Genomic DNA, 19,616 nt, shown 5'->3' with positions numbered 1-19,616 from the left:
TCCTTCTCCTGAAGTCAATAATCAACTCCTTGGTCTTGCTGGCATTGAGTGAGGGGATTGTTGTTATGGCATCTTTGAGCTGATTTTCAATCTCCCTACAATATGCTGATTTGCACCACCTTTGATTCAGCCTGCAACAGTGTTGTCGTAAGCAAACTTGAATAAGCCATTGGCGCTGTGCTTAGCCACATAAATGTAAAGCGAGTTGAGCAGAGGTCTAAGCACACAGGCTTGTGGTGCTCCTGTGCTGATGGAGATTGTGGAGGAGTTTTTGTTGACAAACTGAACTGACTGGGGTTTGCAAGTGAAGGAAATCAATGATCCAATTGCACATGGAGGTACTGAGGCCAAGATCTTGGGATATTATTCATTAGTTTTGAGAGGTTGGTAGTGTTAAATGAAGATCAGTGGTCAATGAAGAGCATCCTGATGTATACATCTTCACAGTCCAGATGTTCCTGTGTTGAGTAAAGAGCAAATGAATTGGTTGTGCTGGTAGGCAAGTTGGAATATATTTCTTAATTTAATCCTTTATTGTCTTTCTCTTTTAAGAGCTTCTTTGAAGAGGAAGATGGAAAGGAATATATCTACAAGGAGCCCAAGCTGACCAGGTTACCAGAGATATCTGAGAGACTGCTCAAACTATATGGTGATAAATTTGGAGCCGAGAATGTGAAAATAATCCAGGATTCCAACAAGGTAACTGGAAAGCAAACTACAACAGGCAAAATTAGGTGATGTGGGAGGAGGAAGGGTATGAAACTTGGTGAACTGGGGCTGCATTGGGAGGAAACAGAAGGGGGATGAACACAGGATGGAAGGTTACCTGGAATTATAAAATCTATTGTTAATGCCATTTGTTTGTGGACTACTCAGGTAGAATTACTAATATTGTATGAAACCCTGTGTCCCCTCATAAAATTCCAACTGCTAATTTGCTAACTGCTAACTCCCTGCTGCTAATTTTCCATCCATGGATTTGTGCATATATGTGGTCAGTCCTTTTTTAATGTATACATTGAGGAACCAATCATTGTGCGTATAAATGCAGTAATCAGTCTCCAGACCACTCATGTCAAGTGACTCCACAGTAAGCACTATTCCATTAGCAAGCAAACTTTACTTACATGGCTATACCTTGTTAATTCATTTCCTTTTGAGTAATTAAGGGTTTATTATTCCATAATAATGATTTAGAATATTATAGAGTATACTTAGTTTTATTTGGGGTCTGTAGGTTAAATAGAGAAGCTCTTATTTGTGTCTAAGTATTAGTTATCTACAGTCAGTTTGTTCCTCCATTCCTTGCCTGTGCTTACGTATCGGTGTCGCATGCTTGACGCTGTTCAGCTCCACTTTCCCATCTTGTGCTGTAAATCCCTGATGTTACACTGATAGTTCCAGAACCACAGCATGGTGAACTCCATGAGCACACCTAATAGAGAGGAGATGGGGAGAGAGATGCAGTCCATCAAAGCTGAAGAGAAAAGCCAGTTGTTGAGAATACCAACCACAACAAGATGTCAGGAAACAAGGCCGCCATTTTCTCTGAATGTCTGTGGCCTGGAACACAAGCCTTTCCACCCTAATTTCCCTTCTTTCCAAAACACCACCTCTCCTAGGTCTGCCTCTCAGATAACTGGTATGGTGGTACACCAAGGAGTTAGGAGAGGGACAGCATGGTATCACTTATTGCTGAGTGAATAAAATACACATGCAGGCAGGTTATGTTTTAGTGACATCGAGCATTAGCAAGTCCATATCTGGCATACCATGGACAATATCAATGTATTTATTGAAGGATAGATGTTAACACATTAGAAGCAGTTTAGGAAAGGTTCATTGGACAAGTAATTGTAGTGATAAACTTTGCCTTATGAGCAAAAGTTTGAACAAGCTGGACTTGTCTTGCTCTGTATTTCAAAAAGGGTGAGAGTGGGCTTCATTAAAACATGTAAGGTGTTGAGAGTTCTTGTCAAGGTAAGTGGGGAAAGGATTCTTCCTCCTGTGGATAAGGTAGAATTAGACATCACTGTTTAAATTATGTCCTTCTTGATGTTGTTTATTATTTTATGTCTAATGACTAGATCTTATTGCTTAATTGTAAGTTCACAGCTGTGGTTGGTGACTAATGTTCGCGTTGTTAAGCAATTAGCTTTCGCCATCAGGTCAGCCATTTTATATCATTTGTACATTTCATTTAGTCACCATTAGTTAGAAGCACTTTGTTAGGAGTTAAAGGAATTTCAATCAATATTTGAATTTACCTTTTGTGGAAATGCTGAGTCTTTTTAACATCAGCTCGTTGCGTACTCTAACACGTCGGTGAACAATAAAACCACCTTCAGCTACAGCTACGATGGGACTGGAGTTTACCAATCCATTTAGCTTAAGAAAACAGGGAGACTCTTAAGAGAGGGCAGAAATGTGGATGAATTGAAAAATATTTTCTCTCAGGGAGCCATGAGTCTATTTACAGTAAATATAATCAAGACAAGCATTCATTGTCACATCAGTTCAATGCATTCCTTTCCAGTGCCTCAGCAACACTGATGGTCCTTCATCAAATCTGCACCAGTGAAGCGACTCAGAAGCTGTAAAACAAGACCCAGTCAGTTAATGCCCAGGACAGCTGGACTCTAGTCTGGTTCTCCCATACAGTGCCTTAGTCAGGCAGTAAGTAGCAAGCCGCCACGTTTCCTATTGTGGACAAGCTAGTATAGGTGTGAAGCCAAAGAGCTCTCAGCTAGCTGTCAAGTCTCACACTTTACAAAATGGGTTTAAGTCGAGCTCAAGTTTATTATCGTGGTCATACATACATGAAGTTTAACTTCTTGGGGGAGCAGCATCACAGTGCATTACAAACATAAATTACCTACATTTAGATTAGTGTAAATTCTTCCATGATGAAATAAAGTTTGATACGTGCTCCCTGTCCATTGCTCTTCACTCATGATCACTAATCATTGTCCTTTGTCAGTGAACCAGTGAACAAATAGTACCCTCATGAGCTCTTATCATCTGAGTTGAATTTGCTCTGTAAATCTTAGCTTTTAACTTGCTTTTGAACTGGAGTTCCTGAGAAAAGGCAGGTTTATTGCCCCCTGTAAACTGCTCCTTGTGTGTAGGTATGTGGTGAAATCTGGGGGTGGGGGGAGTTGATGAGAATATGAGGATTTCTTTAAAATGGGGATTAATGTAATATTAATGCAAAGTGTTGGTTGATATTTGGCGTGGATTTGGTGGGCCACTTATGTGCTACATCTCTCTATAGCTCTAACAAAAGCATAGTTAGGCATTAGTATAAGTTCTTATTTGATAGTTGCCATAGATTTGTAGTGTAGGTCAGTATTTGATGGTGCGTCTATGATATGACGATAATGCATGCTTGATGAAGTTGCTAATGTCCTATCACTGTGCTGGGTGCAACAGGATACCAATAAAACAACTTAAAGGAAGACATACAAGCAAAATTGTGCTTGGCTCATTCTCTGCAGCAGCAAACCAGGTTGGACCAATCCTCTTTGAGTAGACTTGACTCTTTAGTTATGATGTGTACTGTGGTGCGACTGTGCTTCATGAGTGACTAAAGAATTCTTTGTAAGGCATGGCCATATATTTATTGCACTCTGCTTGGCATCATTAAAGTGTGTAGCAACACAAAATTCTGGTGGAACGCAGCAGGCCAGGCAGCATCTATAGGAAGAAGTACAGTCGACGTTTTGGGCTGAGACCCTTCGTCAGGACTAACTGAAATAAAAGATAGTATGACATTTGAAAGTGGGAGGAGGAGGTCTGAAATGATAGGAGAAGACAGGAGGGGGAGGGATGAAGCTAAGAGCTGGGAAGTTGAGTTAACTTGGTGTAGAAGTGTGTCACATGAGTAGAGGATTTAGGAGGAGTTAATCAAAATAAGTCACACGAGCACAAAAGACCTTATCTTATTTAGAGATTATTTTGTAATGTAATGCACAAAAATATTAAGCACCACAAATCAATTCCTGCACCGAAATTACTTAAGTCACCTTCAAAATGCTAGTGGAACGCAGCAGGCCAGGCAGCATCTATAGGGAGAAGCACTGTCGAGATTTCGGGCCGAGACCTGAAGGGTCTGAAACATCGACAGTGCTTCTCCCTATAGATGCTGCCTGAAGAGTCTCGGCCCGAAACGTCGACAGTGTTTCTCCCTATAGATGCTGCCTGGCCTGCTGCGTTCCACCAGCATTTTGTGTGTGTTGTTTGAATTTCCAGCATCTGCAGATTTCCTCGTGTTTGCTTAAGTCACCTTCGCTTTGTTAGGATCTGCTTGAAGAATGCAGTTACAGCAGAATTTAAAAGTATGTTAACGTCGATAAAGTATGCAGATAGATCCCTCTGTCAGTGAATAGCATAACACTCCATTGCTAAGGAGAGTGGGAGGTAGGTAAAATAAGTGGCTAAAATAAAAGGGAGTAGAGATATACAGGGACAGTAAAATGTAAATAGGACCTGTCCTTCGGGAGGGTAAATGCCAAGAGATGCAGTTGTATTGTACAATCTCTCTCCTTGTGTCCTTCAGCCCTGTCCACCGGTTAGATCTCTGAACTCATTGTCACTTTCCTGCACCACCCCCATGTCCCCCTCTCTGCTAGTTTTGAGAAAGCTGTTAGTCTTTGTACTAGGTTATACTCAATAATGGATATGATGCAAAGAGAAGGCTTACTGACAAGTATGACTGACCTGATGTGAAATAGTTCAAATGCCTTTTTTGGCACAAGTGGGGCTGCATTGTTTTGCAGTGGAATGCAATCTCTCAAGAAACAAAAGTAAAACAATTTGATAAACTGGCATTTGTCATTTTCTATCTTGAAGTCTGTTCTCAGTTACACAAAATGCCAGCAATGCTGATGAGCAAGAACAGTATTTTTCAACTTATTGAAAAGCCAATTCTTTCAATAATGATGGAAAAGTTGGTTGTCACGAGACAGGAGCATAAATATCAAACTGCCAGTGGAATTTATCTAGTCTAACAGAAGCTGCAGGAGCAGAGATAGTTGATATTTCCAGATGAAACCACGCACCAGCACTGAGAGTGTAGAGGGGAGATAGCTACTATGAAGAGGTGAGGTGGAAGATGGGGGCAGGAGCTGGCACATGATAAATGAATCCAAATGAGGAGGTGGATTAAGAGCGGGGGGAAGGGGAGAGTGGAAATGGAGACAGAAGCTGGATGATAATGTGTAGACACAAGAGGCTGCAGAAGTAAGAATCTGATAAGTAAGGTTAATTTATTATCAAAATATACAACTTGACATTCTTCTTCTCCAGCTAGCCATGAAACCAAGAAAGAAAAGAAAGGCAGCACGATCATCAATTCCCAAGTTACCCCTCCCCATGCAAAAAAAAAATGAACAGATTGGAACAGGCACATCAAGCCTCAAGTCCCACCTCCTGCTCAAAAAAAGACAAAGACTGGACAGGATCAACAATCCCCAAATCTCTCTCTCCACACAAAAAAACTAATAAAAACAGAGCAGGCATATCAATCCCCCTTCCTGCACAAAAAAAACAGGCAAAAAACACAGAATATTTTATAAAAACTATAAGACTGAAAAAAAAAATCTGTAGTCCAAGTCCACGTCCAAAGCGCAGAAAACCTGGGCAACACTCCTCCGGGCACAGCGGCAGGCCTTTTCCTCTCTGTAGTAAAGCAAACAAAAGACAGACAACCAATGCTCACCCTTCGCACTGGCAATGATGCTTCAATCTCCCTCATTGCACTAATAGGCACACAATGGAAGATTTAATCAGCGAAATGATGTCAAACAATGACTCGCACCCAGTCCTGCAGCCTTCTCGCCATTGAAGTTTGTGTACATGTCCGTGTACTCTGTCTCCTGGAGATTGCAGAGCACTGAAGCCCCCAAACGACCTCCAAACTTCTGCATTTGCCTTGAGGTTTCAGTCTCCCTTGTTGCTTGAGCTGACGACCAGTGGAAGCTGAGGAAGGTGATAGTGGAACTAAATGGGGAGGATGGGCAGCTGGAACAGGGTGAGGGAGCTGGTTAGTGGAGAGGAGGGGAGAAACGAGCACAGATTGTGCATTATCTGAAGCTTTCCATTAGGTTGTACACTACCCAAGAGGAACATGAGTTCTGTTCCTCAAGTAAATTTTATTATTATTGTCACATTTTTAATTACTTCTTATTTATTAGGATACAGCGTTGAAATAGGCCATTCCAGCCCTTCAAGCCATGCCACCCAGCAACCCCTGATTTAATCACAGGGCAATTTACAATGATCAATGAACCTACCAACCAGTACGAATTTGAAATGTGGGAGGAAACCAGAGCACCCAGAGGAAACTCATGTGGTCACGGGGAGAACGTACAAACTCCTTGGGTACAATGAAAACCTTTGTTTTGCCTGCCATCCATACAGATCATTTCATCACATCAGTACACTGAGATATCAGAAGGGGAAAACAATAACAGAATGCAAAATAAAGTGTTATAGATAGAGAGTTTGGTGCAGATAGTAAATAAGATGCAAGGCCAAAACAAGGATATTGTGAATACAGGAGTCCATCTCGCTGTACCATTCCTGACTTTAACAGCAGGATCTAAGCTATCCTTATGCCTGTTGGGATGTGTTTTCAGGTGTTTGTATCTACTACTCGATGAGAGAGAATATTTGGGATGGGTGTTGTTTTTGACTTTGTTGACTACTTTGCCAAGACCACGAAGGGGAGGCTGCTTTCCGTGATGTGCTAGCTGCTTCGGTAACTGCAGTTTCTGGTGCTTATAGGCAGAGTGGTTGCCGTACTGAGCTGTGATGCACCTCGACAGAATGACACTATGGTGCGAGTCAAATGGGTTTTGCCAAACTTCTTATTGTCATAAAAAGGTATTTAGCGTTTGGAAAAGGCCAAGGATGGTCAAGTCTGTGTGGGAGTGGGAAAGGGATGAAACCGGGAGGCAAGAATGGGCATTGCATCGAACATCTCTACTATGCCTGATCATTCTGAAAGAGCCCCAGCTCTGGTGTATTAGTCGAATTACAAGCTCATTCACTTAGAGTTTGGTGCAAGTACATATTGATACTTACAGGTTTAAAATTCAGAAATTTATGCCGCAATTGGTACTATTGGCAGAGAAGAGAATTTGAGGCCATCCGAAATTAACTATGATCTTATTGGATGGGGCAGGCTTGAGAGGCTGAATGGCCTACTCTTGTTCCTATTTTCCTTAAGTTTCTCTTATGTAACCAGGTTTCAGTTTCGTCATTCTCAATACAGTGCAGAAATAAGCCCTTAAACACAACTGATTGATACCAACCATGATGCCTATCTAAGGACTGTATGCATTCACCAACTATACCCCTCATGATTTTATATACCCTTTTATATTGCAGGTGGTGGGGTGGAGATGTGTCTCTACCAAAGGAGTTGTAAGGCACTCCTTCCCTCCGCTAACCTGCAGGTTACCCTTTGGCAAGGTGTAGAACCTGCCTAGACCCCAATCAGGGTCAAAAGAAGCCATGGGAGCAGATAGTGGATGGTCGTATGAGCAGACGGTGCATTTCACAAGTCCTGGTTATGTGACTACTGACACCGGGCAGACAATCTCTGAAGAGTATCAATAATGGTTGGGGTCACCCTTCTTGTAAAGGCACTGCCCAGAAAAAGGCAATGGCAAACCACTGCCGTAGAAAAATTTGCCAAAAACAATCATGGTCACAGAAAGACCATGATCACCCACATCATAGGACACAGCACATAATGATGATGATATAAGATCGTTCTCTCTCCCCCTGCCCCCCCCATTCTCCTAACTCCAATGAATGAAGTCATAGCCTGCCCAATCTCTCCCTTGAGTCCTGGCAACATGCTCTTAAGTATCTTCTGCACTCTTATGGACCTGTGTCTAGAACTGAACACAAATGTGCCCCCAGCATTGCTTTGTCTTTGTTACATTAGGGATTCCAGTCACCTTGATCACCCACGGGTATCATTATCACCGCTTGTATTGGGAAGTCATGTTGAAGTGGGAACAGGTTAAGGCTCTGAATAAGACTGTCCTGATGAAGGGTATCGGCCCAAAACGTTGACTATTACTCTTTTCCTGCCCTGCTGAGCTCCTCCAGCATTTTTGTGTGTGTTGCCTTGAACTTCCAGCATCTGCAGATTTTCTCTTGTGAGGCTTCATTACTTAGCATGTGTTGGACTTTGCTGTCGTGGAGTACTCATCTTTTGGCTGAGATGTGGAATGCCAAATGCTTGGCTGGTGATAGGACATTGTTGGACTTGGGAGTGGAAAGGAAATGGAATGAGGAACTAATGGGGCTCAAGTGTGAGTTGTCTAAGAGACATTGTGATAGAGCTTCCTTATCTTTGTTAGTAATCCTATCAGTTAGTATGGGAGGAATTTAAGGTGGGAGGTTATATGGGAGGCAGGGTTTGAGGGTCGGCACAGCATTGTGGGCCGAAAGGCCTGTAATGTGCTGTACTGTTCTATGTTCTATGTTTGTCAGGAACTCTGGCCACTCTTTCACACAGAGATGGTAGCTTCTACGATCTGAAGAATGGAAGGGCTGCTCCTCCTGTTGTCTTGACAACTTGTCAGAGAAAGGATCAGATCTTCTCATCACATTTGTGGACCCTTGCTGTGTGCATTATGTTTGTAGACCCTTGCTATGTACATTTTCGTTGATATACTTCCTGTTTCACCACATTCACAAAACTTCAAAGGCAGCCTGTGATGTGTTGAGGTTTAAATGAAAGCTTTCTCTGCATTGTATGGTGCATCAGTGGCAGTCAGCATTTTTAATGCACGCTTGGGGAAATTACAATTTGAGGTCTGAAGCTGAAGACACTGGCTTGTATTTTCTCCTCTTTTCAACCAAAGGCTGAAGTCTTTCCACTGACTGATAACTGAACCTCAGTACTGAGTGGGCTGAGGCATCTTTCTACACTCACACTTTCCTTTTCATTTATTGTGAATTCATTTACAAATGGCGCGCCAAGCATCATTCAGCAGATAGACGGATGAAACCTATAGCACACAAAGGGAAGCATAGGCACGATGATCTCAAATCTGTTCAGGTTAAAGAAATTCACCCTAAAGCGATTTTCAAATCAGCACCCAGAGATCTGAGGTATAAACATAGATGAGTACAGCACAGGAATAAGCACTTTGGCTTACAACATCTGTGGCAAACATGATACCGACTTGAGCTATATCACTTCTGCCTTTACATAATTATGCTCTGCGCACCATACATATCCGTGGCCCTCTAAAGGTCTCTGAAATGCCACTATGATATCTGCTTTCACTACTACCTCTGACCATTCCAGGTATCTACCAGTTGCTACGTAAAAGAAACTTGCCCTGCACATCTCCTGTAAACTTTCCCCTTCTCGCAGCCAATGCATGCCCTCTAGTACTACTCTGGGGAAACTCCAGACAGCGAGTGGCTGTGGTCAGGATGAAACCCAGGTTGCTGAAACTTTGAGGCAGTTAGCACTAAGTGTTGTTACACTGTGCCCTCTACATCACAGCTTAACCAAGTGTGAACGCAACAACAGGATACATTTCTGGAGGGAAGAGAATTCAGAGCAGAGAAGTTAGGTTAAAACTGTGTTGGTTAGACCAGGTGTCCTAGTCACAAGAACATAAAATGGGAGCAGGAGCCAGCCACATGGCCTGTCAAGCCTGTGCCACAGTTTGACACTATTATGGGCAGCTTATGCTTGCCTCAACAGCTTTCCTCTGCTAGTTCCCCATAACCTTCAAAAATGTCTCCTTCTTTCAAATGTCTATCTTATTTCCACCTTAAGTATATCTAATGATTGAGTCTCAGCTGCCCTCGGGGTCAGAGAGTTCCAGAGACTCACTGTCACCTGACGGAAGATATTTCTATGTTTAAATTGCACAAATAACCAGCCTGTTACCTTGTATCTATGTTCCACTATTCATAGCTGTCCCACCAGTGAGGACGTATGACACAAAAATAACAGGGTTTTTGTAAACACGAGGAAATCTGCAGATGCTGGAAATTCAAGCAGCACACACAAAATGCTGGTGGAACACAGCAGACCAGGCAGCATCTATAGGGAGAAGCACTGTCGACGTTTTGGGCCGAGACCTTTCGTCTGGTATAGGAGACAGTGGCCTGGTGCTCCTTAGTGGGGTCGTGATCAAGGGGTAAATAAGAGGAGGTATCAGAGAGTTGTTGCTGTACCTTGGCCAGGTAGAGGTCAGTACGCCAGACTACAACAACTCCCCCCTTTTCAGCGGGTTTTATAGTGAGGTTGGGATTGGTGCGGAGGGAGCGGAGAGCAGAATGTTCGGAAGGAGTGAGGTTGGAATTGGAACAGGGTGTGGTGAAGTCGAGACGGTTGATGTCCCGTCGGCAATTAGCAACAAAGAGATCCAGAGCAGGCAGAAGACCAGAGCGGAGTGGCCATGAAGAGGAGGAGGGTTGAAGACAGGAGAAGGGGTCATCGGTGAGGGTGGGAGAGTCCTTATCAAAGAATTAAGCTCGGAGATGGAGCTGGTGGAAGAAGAGTTCAGTATCATGGCGTACACGGAACTCGCTGAGGTGTGGGCAAAGGGGGACAAAGGTACGGCCCTTACTAAGGACAGAGCGCTCTGCCTCAGAGAGTTGGGAATCTGGATTGGCTTGTCCCAATAAGGCAGAAAAAGGATAGTAGGGGGAAGGAACAAAAGATGTGGACCATACAGAAGAACAAAGCATGTCTAAGGGATTTTTGCAATTGGTGACTTCAATTTCCCTAATATTGATGAGCACTTCCTCAGTACAAAAGGCTTAGATGGGCAGAATTTGTTAGTTATGTCCTGATGCAATATGTAGACAGGCTGAAGAGAGGAGAGGCAATATGGGATTTGCTAGCAGGTCAGGTGACAGATCTCTTGGTGGGCAAACATTTTGGAGGCAGTGACTGCATCTCCTTAATCTTTACAACAAAGCCTTAGACAGAGATGAGTAAATGGTATGAGAAGGCATTTAGCTGGGGGAGGGTGAATTATATTATTAGGCAGGAACTTGGGAGCATAAATTGGGAACAGATTTACTCAGGGAAATGTATGACAGAAATGTGGAAGTTGTTTGGGGATCTAGATAGGCTTGTCCCAATAAGGCAGAAAAAGGATGGTAGGATGAAGGAATAAAAGATGTGGACCATACAGAAGAACGAAGCATGCCTAAGGCTGAGGAAATATGGATCAGACAGTGCTCCTGAAAGTTACAAAGTAGCCAGGAAGGAATTTAAGAATGGACTTAAGAGAACCAGAAGAGGACATGAGAAGGCCTTTGTGAGAAGGATTATGGAAAACTCCAAGGTGTTGTATATGTACGTGAAGAACAGGATAGGATTAATCAGAGATGAAAGAGGAAACATGTGCCTAGAGTTGGACGAGGTAGGGAAGTTCTTAATGAATACTTTGCTTCAATGATTGCCAGTGAGAGGGGCCTTGGCAAATGTGAGGTCAGCCTAGAACAGGCTGATCTGCTGAAACACAGCAATGTTAACAAATGGGAACGAACTTTTGAAAGACATTAAGTAAATCCCCAGGGCCAGATGAATGGGATAAAACCCAGGTCACTATTTGAAGCAAGATAAGAGATAGATGGGCCTTTGTTGATAATCTTTGAATCCACACTGGCCTCGGGAATAGTACCAGAGGATTGGCTGGTATCAAGTGTCATTCCTTTGTTCAAGAAAGATAATAGAGATAACCTGGGAATTATAGACCAGCGGGTCTTAAGTCTGCTGTGGCCAAACAGTTGGAGAGGGTTCTTAGAGACAGGAATTCTGAGCATTTGCAGAAATATTGTCTGATTAGGGATAAACAACATAGCTTTCTGAGGAGCAGGGCAAGCCTCACAAGCCTGACTGAATTCTTTGAGTAAGTGACGAAACTTATCAATGAAGACAAGGCAGTGGTGGATATGGATTTCAGTAATAAAGCATTTCAAAAGGTTTCCCCCTGTTGGCTCATTCAGAAAGTCAGGAAGCATGGGATCCAAGAAAACTTGGTTCTGTCGATTCATAATTGGTGTGGCCACAGAAGACAGAGGGTGATGGTAGATGGAGCATATTCTCCCTGGAGGTTGGTGACCCATGATGTTCCACAGAGATCTTTTCTAGAACCCTGCTCTTTCCAATTTTTATAAATGATTAGATTTGAGTAAGTGACTACAGAGGAAAGCAGAATACAGGGTTAATGGTAACTGTGTGGAGGAACAGGGGGAATCTTGGGTTTTATGCCCATAGATCCCTCAAATTGTCACACAACTTGATGGGGTAGATAAGAAGACCATTGTGTGTTAGCCTTCATTAGTTGGGTTATGAGTTCAAGAGCTGTGACATAATGTTGCTGCTCTATAAAACTATTGTTAGACTTTCAGTATTGTGGTTACCTTCCTATAATGGGGGTTGCCTCATTATAGGAAGGATATGGGAAGCTTTACAGAAAATGCAGAGGAGATTTACCTGGAATATGCCTGGATTAGAAGGCATATCTGACCAGGATTGATTGAGCAAACTAGAATTTTTCTCTTTGGAGGGAAAGAAACAAGAGGTGATTTGACAGAAGTATTCAAGATGATAAAAGGCCTAGATTGAGTAGACAGCCAGAGACTTTTTCCCAGGGAGGAAGTGACTAATACAAAAGGGCAAACATTAATGTGTTGGGGGAAAGTACAGGGGGACTGTCAGAGTTTTTTACACAGAGAGTGATAGGTGCACTGCTAAGGATGGTGGTAGAGCCAGATACATTAGGGACAGTTCAAAGAGCATATGGATGAAAGACAAATGTAGAGCTATGCAGGAGGGAAGGGTGAGATTGATCTTGGAGTAGTTTAAGGGAATGGCATAATATCATGCATATCAGCATCTACTCTTCCAGTCCCTCAATCAAGCCATGTCTCATTCTAATAAATTTCAAGGAACATAGACCCAATCTGTCTAGCCTCTCATCCCAGGGACTCGCCTCATAATTCTCATTTGGACTGTTACCAGTGCTATTATATTCCTTGTTTAATTAAAGCAACAAAAACTGTGCACGATATTTGGGTATAGTTTCACCAACCCCTGGTACAAATACAGTATAACCTGCTGTTTGCCTTTTTAACTACTTCTCGGCCCTACAAAGATTCTGATGGTGAAATTCAGCAAATCCAGCAGCATCTGTAGGAAGAAAGAGTTGTGGTACTTTGGGTTTAAAAAAAAAAGCTGCATCTGGACTTCTTGTGCCTGCCTGCTAAATTATTATGATTCACATGTTGGATCACCTTTCAGACCTATCTCTCTTTTACCTAAGGGCAGAAGTGTTTTGAAAAGAGATGCAGAAAGGCATTACAAATACAATGGAAGAAATTTTATTTCTTAATTTGCTTCTCCTGAAATTTATAGATAGCATTTGAGTTATGTTTAGCCACATTGAAAGCAGAAATCAGCTGAAGGGGCATTAACCTTTTTGAAAAATTGCTTGGTCCTCAAACTCTGCTTACATCAGATGTTATTTAATAAGATGTATTACCTTCTTCGAAACAAAATAACTTTGCTTGCAACACATTGAAAGCAAAGTAAATGGGGAAATTGGTTTCTTATTGTCAGAAATACAGGGTAAAATGAAAGACAGTTTTGCGTTCCATCCATTTCAACATAGCGTTCCATCCATTTCAACGCAGTTTTGTGTTCCATCCATTTCAACATAGCGGTGCCTGGAGGCAGTGGAAGTTAAAAACCGAATCCACAGAAAAAATGCTACATGTACAGAGAAAGTATTTTTCAGGCAGACAATGAGGTGTAAGGCCATAATGAGTTAGATTGTGATGTCTTTATCATACTAGGGAAACTATTATATTGTCTTATAACAGTGGATAGAAGCTATTCTTGAGCCTGCTGATACGTGCTTTCAAGCTTTTCTATTTTCTACCTGATTGGAGGGGAGAGAGAATGCCCAGGGTGGGAGGGGACTTTGATTATGTTGGCTGCTTTACCAAGATACTCAGAAATATGGAGTCTCACTCTGAGTCAAAGTACATACATATATGTTGCTATACATTACACTATATATTTTCTTGCAGACATTTGCAGAAAAAAATACAACAGAATTTTATTTCAAAAAAACTATACATGAACAAAGACTGGCAAACGACCACTATGCAAAAGAAGACAAAGTGTACAAATAAAGATAATACTGAGAACATGAATTTCAAAGAGTTCCCGAAAGTGAATGAGTTTAGAGTTGTGTGAATGAAATTATCTGTGCCATTTCGTGAATCTGATGCTCTAGGGGGAGTTAGTGGTGTTTGATCATAAGGCTTTTGTGTCTCCTGCCCAGTGGTAGTCATGATGAGAGGACATGGCCTAGATGGTGAGGGTCTTTGATAATGGATGCTGTTTTCCTGTGGCAGCACTCCATGAATAGGTACTAAATGATGGGAAGCCTTTCACTGTGATGGACTGGGCTGTGTCCACCTCTTTCCTTTCCGTTCCTGGGCATTGATGTTTCCATAGTAGGCCGTCTCCACTCTGTAGAGGTTTGTCTCCACTCTATAGACATACCATATTTATGCAAAATTCTAAGGAGGTAGAGGTGCTGGCTTTCCCTTTGAAATGACATATACTGCATGTAATGGTCCCAAGATTGCTCTTCTGATATGTTAACAATAAGGAAGTTAAAGCTATTGACCCTCTCCAGCTCTGATCCGTTTAACGAGGACTGCCTTATAACCTCCTGCTTCTTCTTCCTCTAGTCAATAATCAACTGCCTTTGAGTGAGAGGTTGTTGTAGCATAACTCAGCTAGATTTTCAGTCTCTCTCCTACATGCCAATTTGTCGCCATCTTTGATGTGGCCAACAAAAGTGGTGTTGTCAGTGAGCAAGTGAGTAGAAGAGGAGTCTAAGCACATAGTCCTGTAGTACACGCACCTGTGCTAATGGTGAGAGTGGAGGAGATATTGTTGCCAGTCTGAACTAACTGGGGTCTGCCAGGGAGAAAAGTGAGGATTTGTTTGCATAGGGAGGTGGTAGGCCCAGGTCTAATAATAGTATTGAATGGTGACGTGTAGCCCATGAAGAGCAACGTTGACATATGGATCTACATTGTCCATGATATGCTGAGATGTGCCCACAACTCTGCAATTCCTTGCTGATAGACCATTAGACATAGGCCATTTAGCCCATTGAGTCTGCTCTGCCATTTTTTCCATGACTGATTCTGGATCCCACTCAACCTAATACATCTACCTTCTCGTTGTATCCTTTGATGCCTTGACTGAACAGGAAACTATCAACTTCCACCTTAAATATACGCACAGATTTGGCTTCCACCACAGTCTGTGGCAGAGCATTCCACAGATTTACTACCCTCTGGCTTAAAAAAAATGTCCTCCTTACCTCATTTCTAAAGGGTCACTTCTCAAATTTGAGACTGTGCCCTCCAGTTCTGGATACCCCCACCACAGGAAACATCCTCTCCACACACACCAGATTGTGGTCAATAGGTTAAGACATCAAGGATCCAGTTGCAAAGAGAGGTTTTGAGTCCCAGGTCTAGGAATTTGGAGATAAGTTTGCTTGGAATTAAAGTATGGACGGTGGAGATGCAGTCAATAATCTATAGTCCAACATGGGTTTCTTTCCTGTCCAGATGCTCCAGAGGGATAAATTTAGAGAGATGGCAGCCGCTGTGGAGAATTGCATTGGGACGAGGTTGTCTGGAATGCTAAGCTGATGTCTGTCATGACCACCCTTTTGAGCCACATCCTAATATTAGATGTCAGACCCACTGGGTCGTGGTCGAGGTTGACATCTTGCCACATGGTCAACAGGGTACATTCCAAACAGTACTCTAAATAAGAAAAGCCAAGAATAAGAGACCTTGGCACTTTCCAGCTGAAGGCTTCAAAAGTTGAAAGTAAAATTGTTATCAAAGTACATATATGTTACCATAAACAACCCTGTGATTCATTTTCTTATGGACGTAATCAATAAACTTATAGAGTAATAACCATAACAGAATCAATGAAAGACCACCCAAATTTGATGTTCAACCAGAGTGCTGAAGACAACAAACTGTTAAGAAAATCCAGGATTTTCAAGAAGGTATCGAGGCCAAGGTCTTGCAGCTTATTGATCAGTTTTGATGGGATGATGGTATTGAAAGCTGAGCTGTAGTCGATAAAGATGTATGCAATTTTGCTGTCCAGATGTTCCAGGTCTGTGAGATGACATCTGCTGTGGACCTGTTGCTCTTGTAGGCAAATTAGAGTGGATCTAAGTTACTTCTCAAGCAGGAATTGAAATATTTCATCACCAACCTCTCAAAACACTTCATCACTGTGGACGATAGTCATTGATGCAGGTCACCATGATCTTCTTAGGCACTGGTGTAATTGAAGCCTGCTTGAAGCAACTGGGTACCAAACTCTGCCTAAGCAAGAGGTTAAATATTCTAGTTAATCAGCACAGGTCTTTAGCACTTGGCCAAGTAGCCAAACTGGGCCAGGTGCTTTTTGTGGGTTCACCCTCCTGAAGGCTGCTCACACATCAGCCTCAGGAACTGAAATCATATGATCATAGGTGGATGCAAATAGTAACGATTTTTTTATCAGCAGTACTTTACAGGAGCTCTCTGGGTTACAAGCACCTGACTTATGAGCAGCCTGTACATACAAACTCTTGGGGAGACCGGCGGAACAGATGAGTATAGATTTGCTGGCTGCTATGGGGCTGCAAGCATCATAGAGAGAATGAGACATTTGCACATGCCTTTTGTCTCCCACCCACCCCCTAGCTGGGTTGAACTGAGCAGAGCTGTGAAAGCAGCTGGCGGCCACTCTTCCCCCATTCTCTCCAACTCTTTCAGTGCTCGTTTCTCCCCACACTTTTTGTGACTTACCAGCAGTCTGGCAGATGGGAACTGGGGCACTGTCTGAATTCATAATGTATGTTGTAAATATAATCACTATACATCGCTCTACATTGTGTGTAACCTTGGAGATAAGTAAGTGTCCAGAAATGGGGAGAGCAAACACCCTGAGAGGGTGATAGAGCTAAGGAGATCGTGGCACTGAGCTTCTGATGAACGTTACCAGAAAGGGTAGGAGAATGGGTGTGGAGTTCTCTTTTGTTTGACTACATAAAAGATACTTTGTTATATGTGTTACATACTTCTTTTTTACTATTCAGGTAAATGCAAAAACCCTCGACCAGAAATTTGCATATATTCAGGTAACGTTTGTTGAACCGTATTTTGATGAGGCAGAGCTGCCAGAACGGAAGACCCACTTTGAGAGAAACCACAATATCACACGATTCGTCTTTGAAACGCCATACACGTTATCTGGGAAGAAGCAGGGTGGAGTTGAAGAGCAGTGCAAACGGCGAACAGTTCTGACAAGTAAGAATGAGTTTGCCACTGTAAGGTAGAGACAAAACTACAGGAATGATAAACACTTAAAAATGGGATAGTTCCACCAACTGACGATAGTCTGCCATGGCATTCTGAGCATTAATGGTGAACCAGAATTGTAAACACTAAATCCAGTCTAGCAGATAAATGCAGATGGTTAGCATTATGCTTTGAAGAAACATTATGTACATTGCTGTTTCCTTTCTTCCAGCTCACTCACTCCCCAATATCATAAGTCCAACCCAAGAAGCAGCCTCGTGTATCCCCCCATGCAATCAAATGTCTCTAGATATGCAGTCACCTTTGCTGCCTCTTTGCTTATTTATTGTAAACTCTTGTGACAAGTATATGTTTGCCATTTCACAGGAGTGTACTCAAACTAAACACAAAATTCACATCTAGCCTCATGAGCTACATTCAAGGAGCTTTATGACAAACTATACAGTAATCAGCTACAGCTAAGTAAGTATTCCTTGCCATGTCAGAATTAACTCCATTCTCTTGTACTCCATGCTGAGGGAACATGTCATTCCATTACCACCTTCCCTCACTATTTTTATGCCCTTTGCTGCTGGCCATTCATTTGTATCCCTTGACTTTGTCGTACATCCACTATTCTGGATTGACTTCTTTTCACCAGTTGCCTGTTCATTGAGCCAATCTCTTTGTCATCTCCTGCTTCCTATAACTTTCTGCTTTACTGTTGATCACGGCGGAAATCATAAGCAAATCTCTTCATCAGGACCCCTGTATTCATGGGTACAGTAGCGCATTGAGTAAGTAATTAGACTAGCAGCTAGAATTGTACGCTGATAATTCCAAGAACTAAGTTTAACCACAACCAAGGAAGCTAGGGAGAATCAAATTTAAAACGCTACCATCAGGAAAGATAACAATGAATTCTACTGGTTGTTTAAACAAAAGAGACATTTGGTTCACAATCATCTTACTTTGAGGGCATCCTGCTTTTCATCCAGTCTGACTCACATAACTCTTAAACCACATGCCTCAGTTTAGGGGAATGAAGGTTGAGCAATAAATGTTGGTATTGTAAGTGACATTCATGTACCGTGTGCAGAGATAATAGTGTTCAAACAGAACCCCACACAGTACACTCCAATCACTATAACACATGTTCAGTGTTACCATTATCTTTCTATCTCAGAAATATCTTGGATCCAATTTGCTGGTTCGCCTGGGATTCCATTGGTCAATGTGCCATTCAGTCATTTCACCAAGGACCCTGAAATCAAACTTATAACCCTGATTCACACTGCTTGTTACTTCATAACATAATGCAATGATTAGAGAAAGACAATCCCCTCAAGAAAAACATTTCTGCCCTGACTCATCTCTGCATGTTTAAATATTTATTCTGTCCTTGAGAACATTTCCTGATGATCTGTTCAACACTAATGTTGGACTTGGGGTCTGTCTTTCTGTGGAACTCTGCTGCCTGTCTGCTAGTCTTCCAACACTATGTCTTCAACTAGAGAGCACTGGCAAATGATGACCAGAGGCTGCTGTTACCTCCCTTGCGTCTTTAAAGAGTCTTGCCTAGATTTTACCTGGGCCTAGTAATTTATCCACTTTGCAAGATAAAGGACTGAATAACCATTTATTTTACTTCACACATTCCCTCCTTATCGTCAATGCCTGCTTCATCTTCCATTCTTGTGAAGAGCAAAGTATTGACAATAGGCCAACCTGTTAGGAAGGACTGTTCTCTAGTCTCAGCATGGAAACAAGCCACTCAGCCCCTCATATTGATGGTACCCATCTGTGTTTTCCAGCACGACCTGTTAAAAGGAAAGAGGATTACAAGGGAAATGAATCACCTTGGCATAAAGGTGATTTGTTCGCTGTGTAATCCTGTTCCCTTTTAACATATTTGGAAAGCAGATTGATATTTATTTTATTTTCCCTATCTGCATTTCTGCTGCACACTTTTTGTACATCAGTTTGATTCATATGTTTCCTACCTGTATTCTAGTAAGTTTGTTGACTCTAAAGCAATTTTGGAGATCTCGATTATATAAAAAGAAAATAAAGTATGATGTTTATCTTTGTTACAGAAATCGCAAGACTACAAAATCTTTAAACAAAAATTTTGTGATTATAAGATTAAATTAAATTGCCACAAAATGCAGTTCTGTTGTTGAATCCTCTCACAATTGAATGAATTACAA

At 42.1% G+C, this 19,616-nt stretch overlaps 1 protein-coding gene across 1 annotated transcript in view; it reads left to right on the top strand.

The window, feature by feature from the left end:
• The window catches only part of LOC140734545 (dedicator of cytokinesis protein 11-like), a 290,183-nt gene that overhangs the window by 251,214 nt on the left and 19,353 nt on the right, over positions 1 to 19,616 (top strand). The window contains exons 48-49 of the mRNA XM_073058668.1: positions 553 to 699; positions 17,205 to 17,415. Coding sequence (XP_072914769.1) covers positions 553 to 699; positions 17,205 to 17,415 — 358 coding nt within the window. The remainder of the gene's footprint in view (positions 1 to 552; positions 700 to 17,204; positions 17,416 to 19,616) is intronic.

The sequence above is a fragment of the Hemitrygon akajei genome, chromosome 10 (genome assembly GCF_048418815.1).
Source record: "Hemitrygon akajei chromosome 10, sHemAka1.3, whole genome shotgun sequence".
NCBI lineage: Eukaryota > Metazoa > Chordata > Chondrichthyes > Myliobatiformes > Dasyatidae > Hemitrygon > Hemitrygon akajei.
This window is presented reverse-complemented; position numbering and strand designations above follow the sequence as displayed.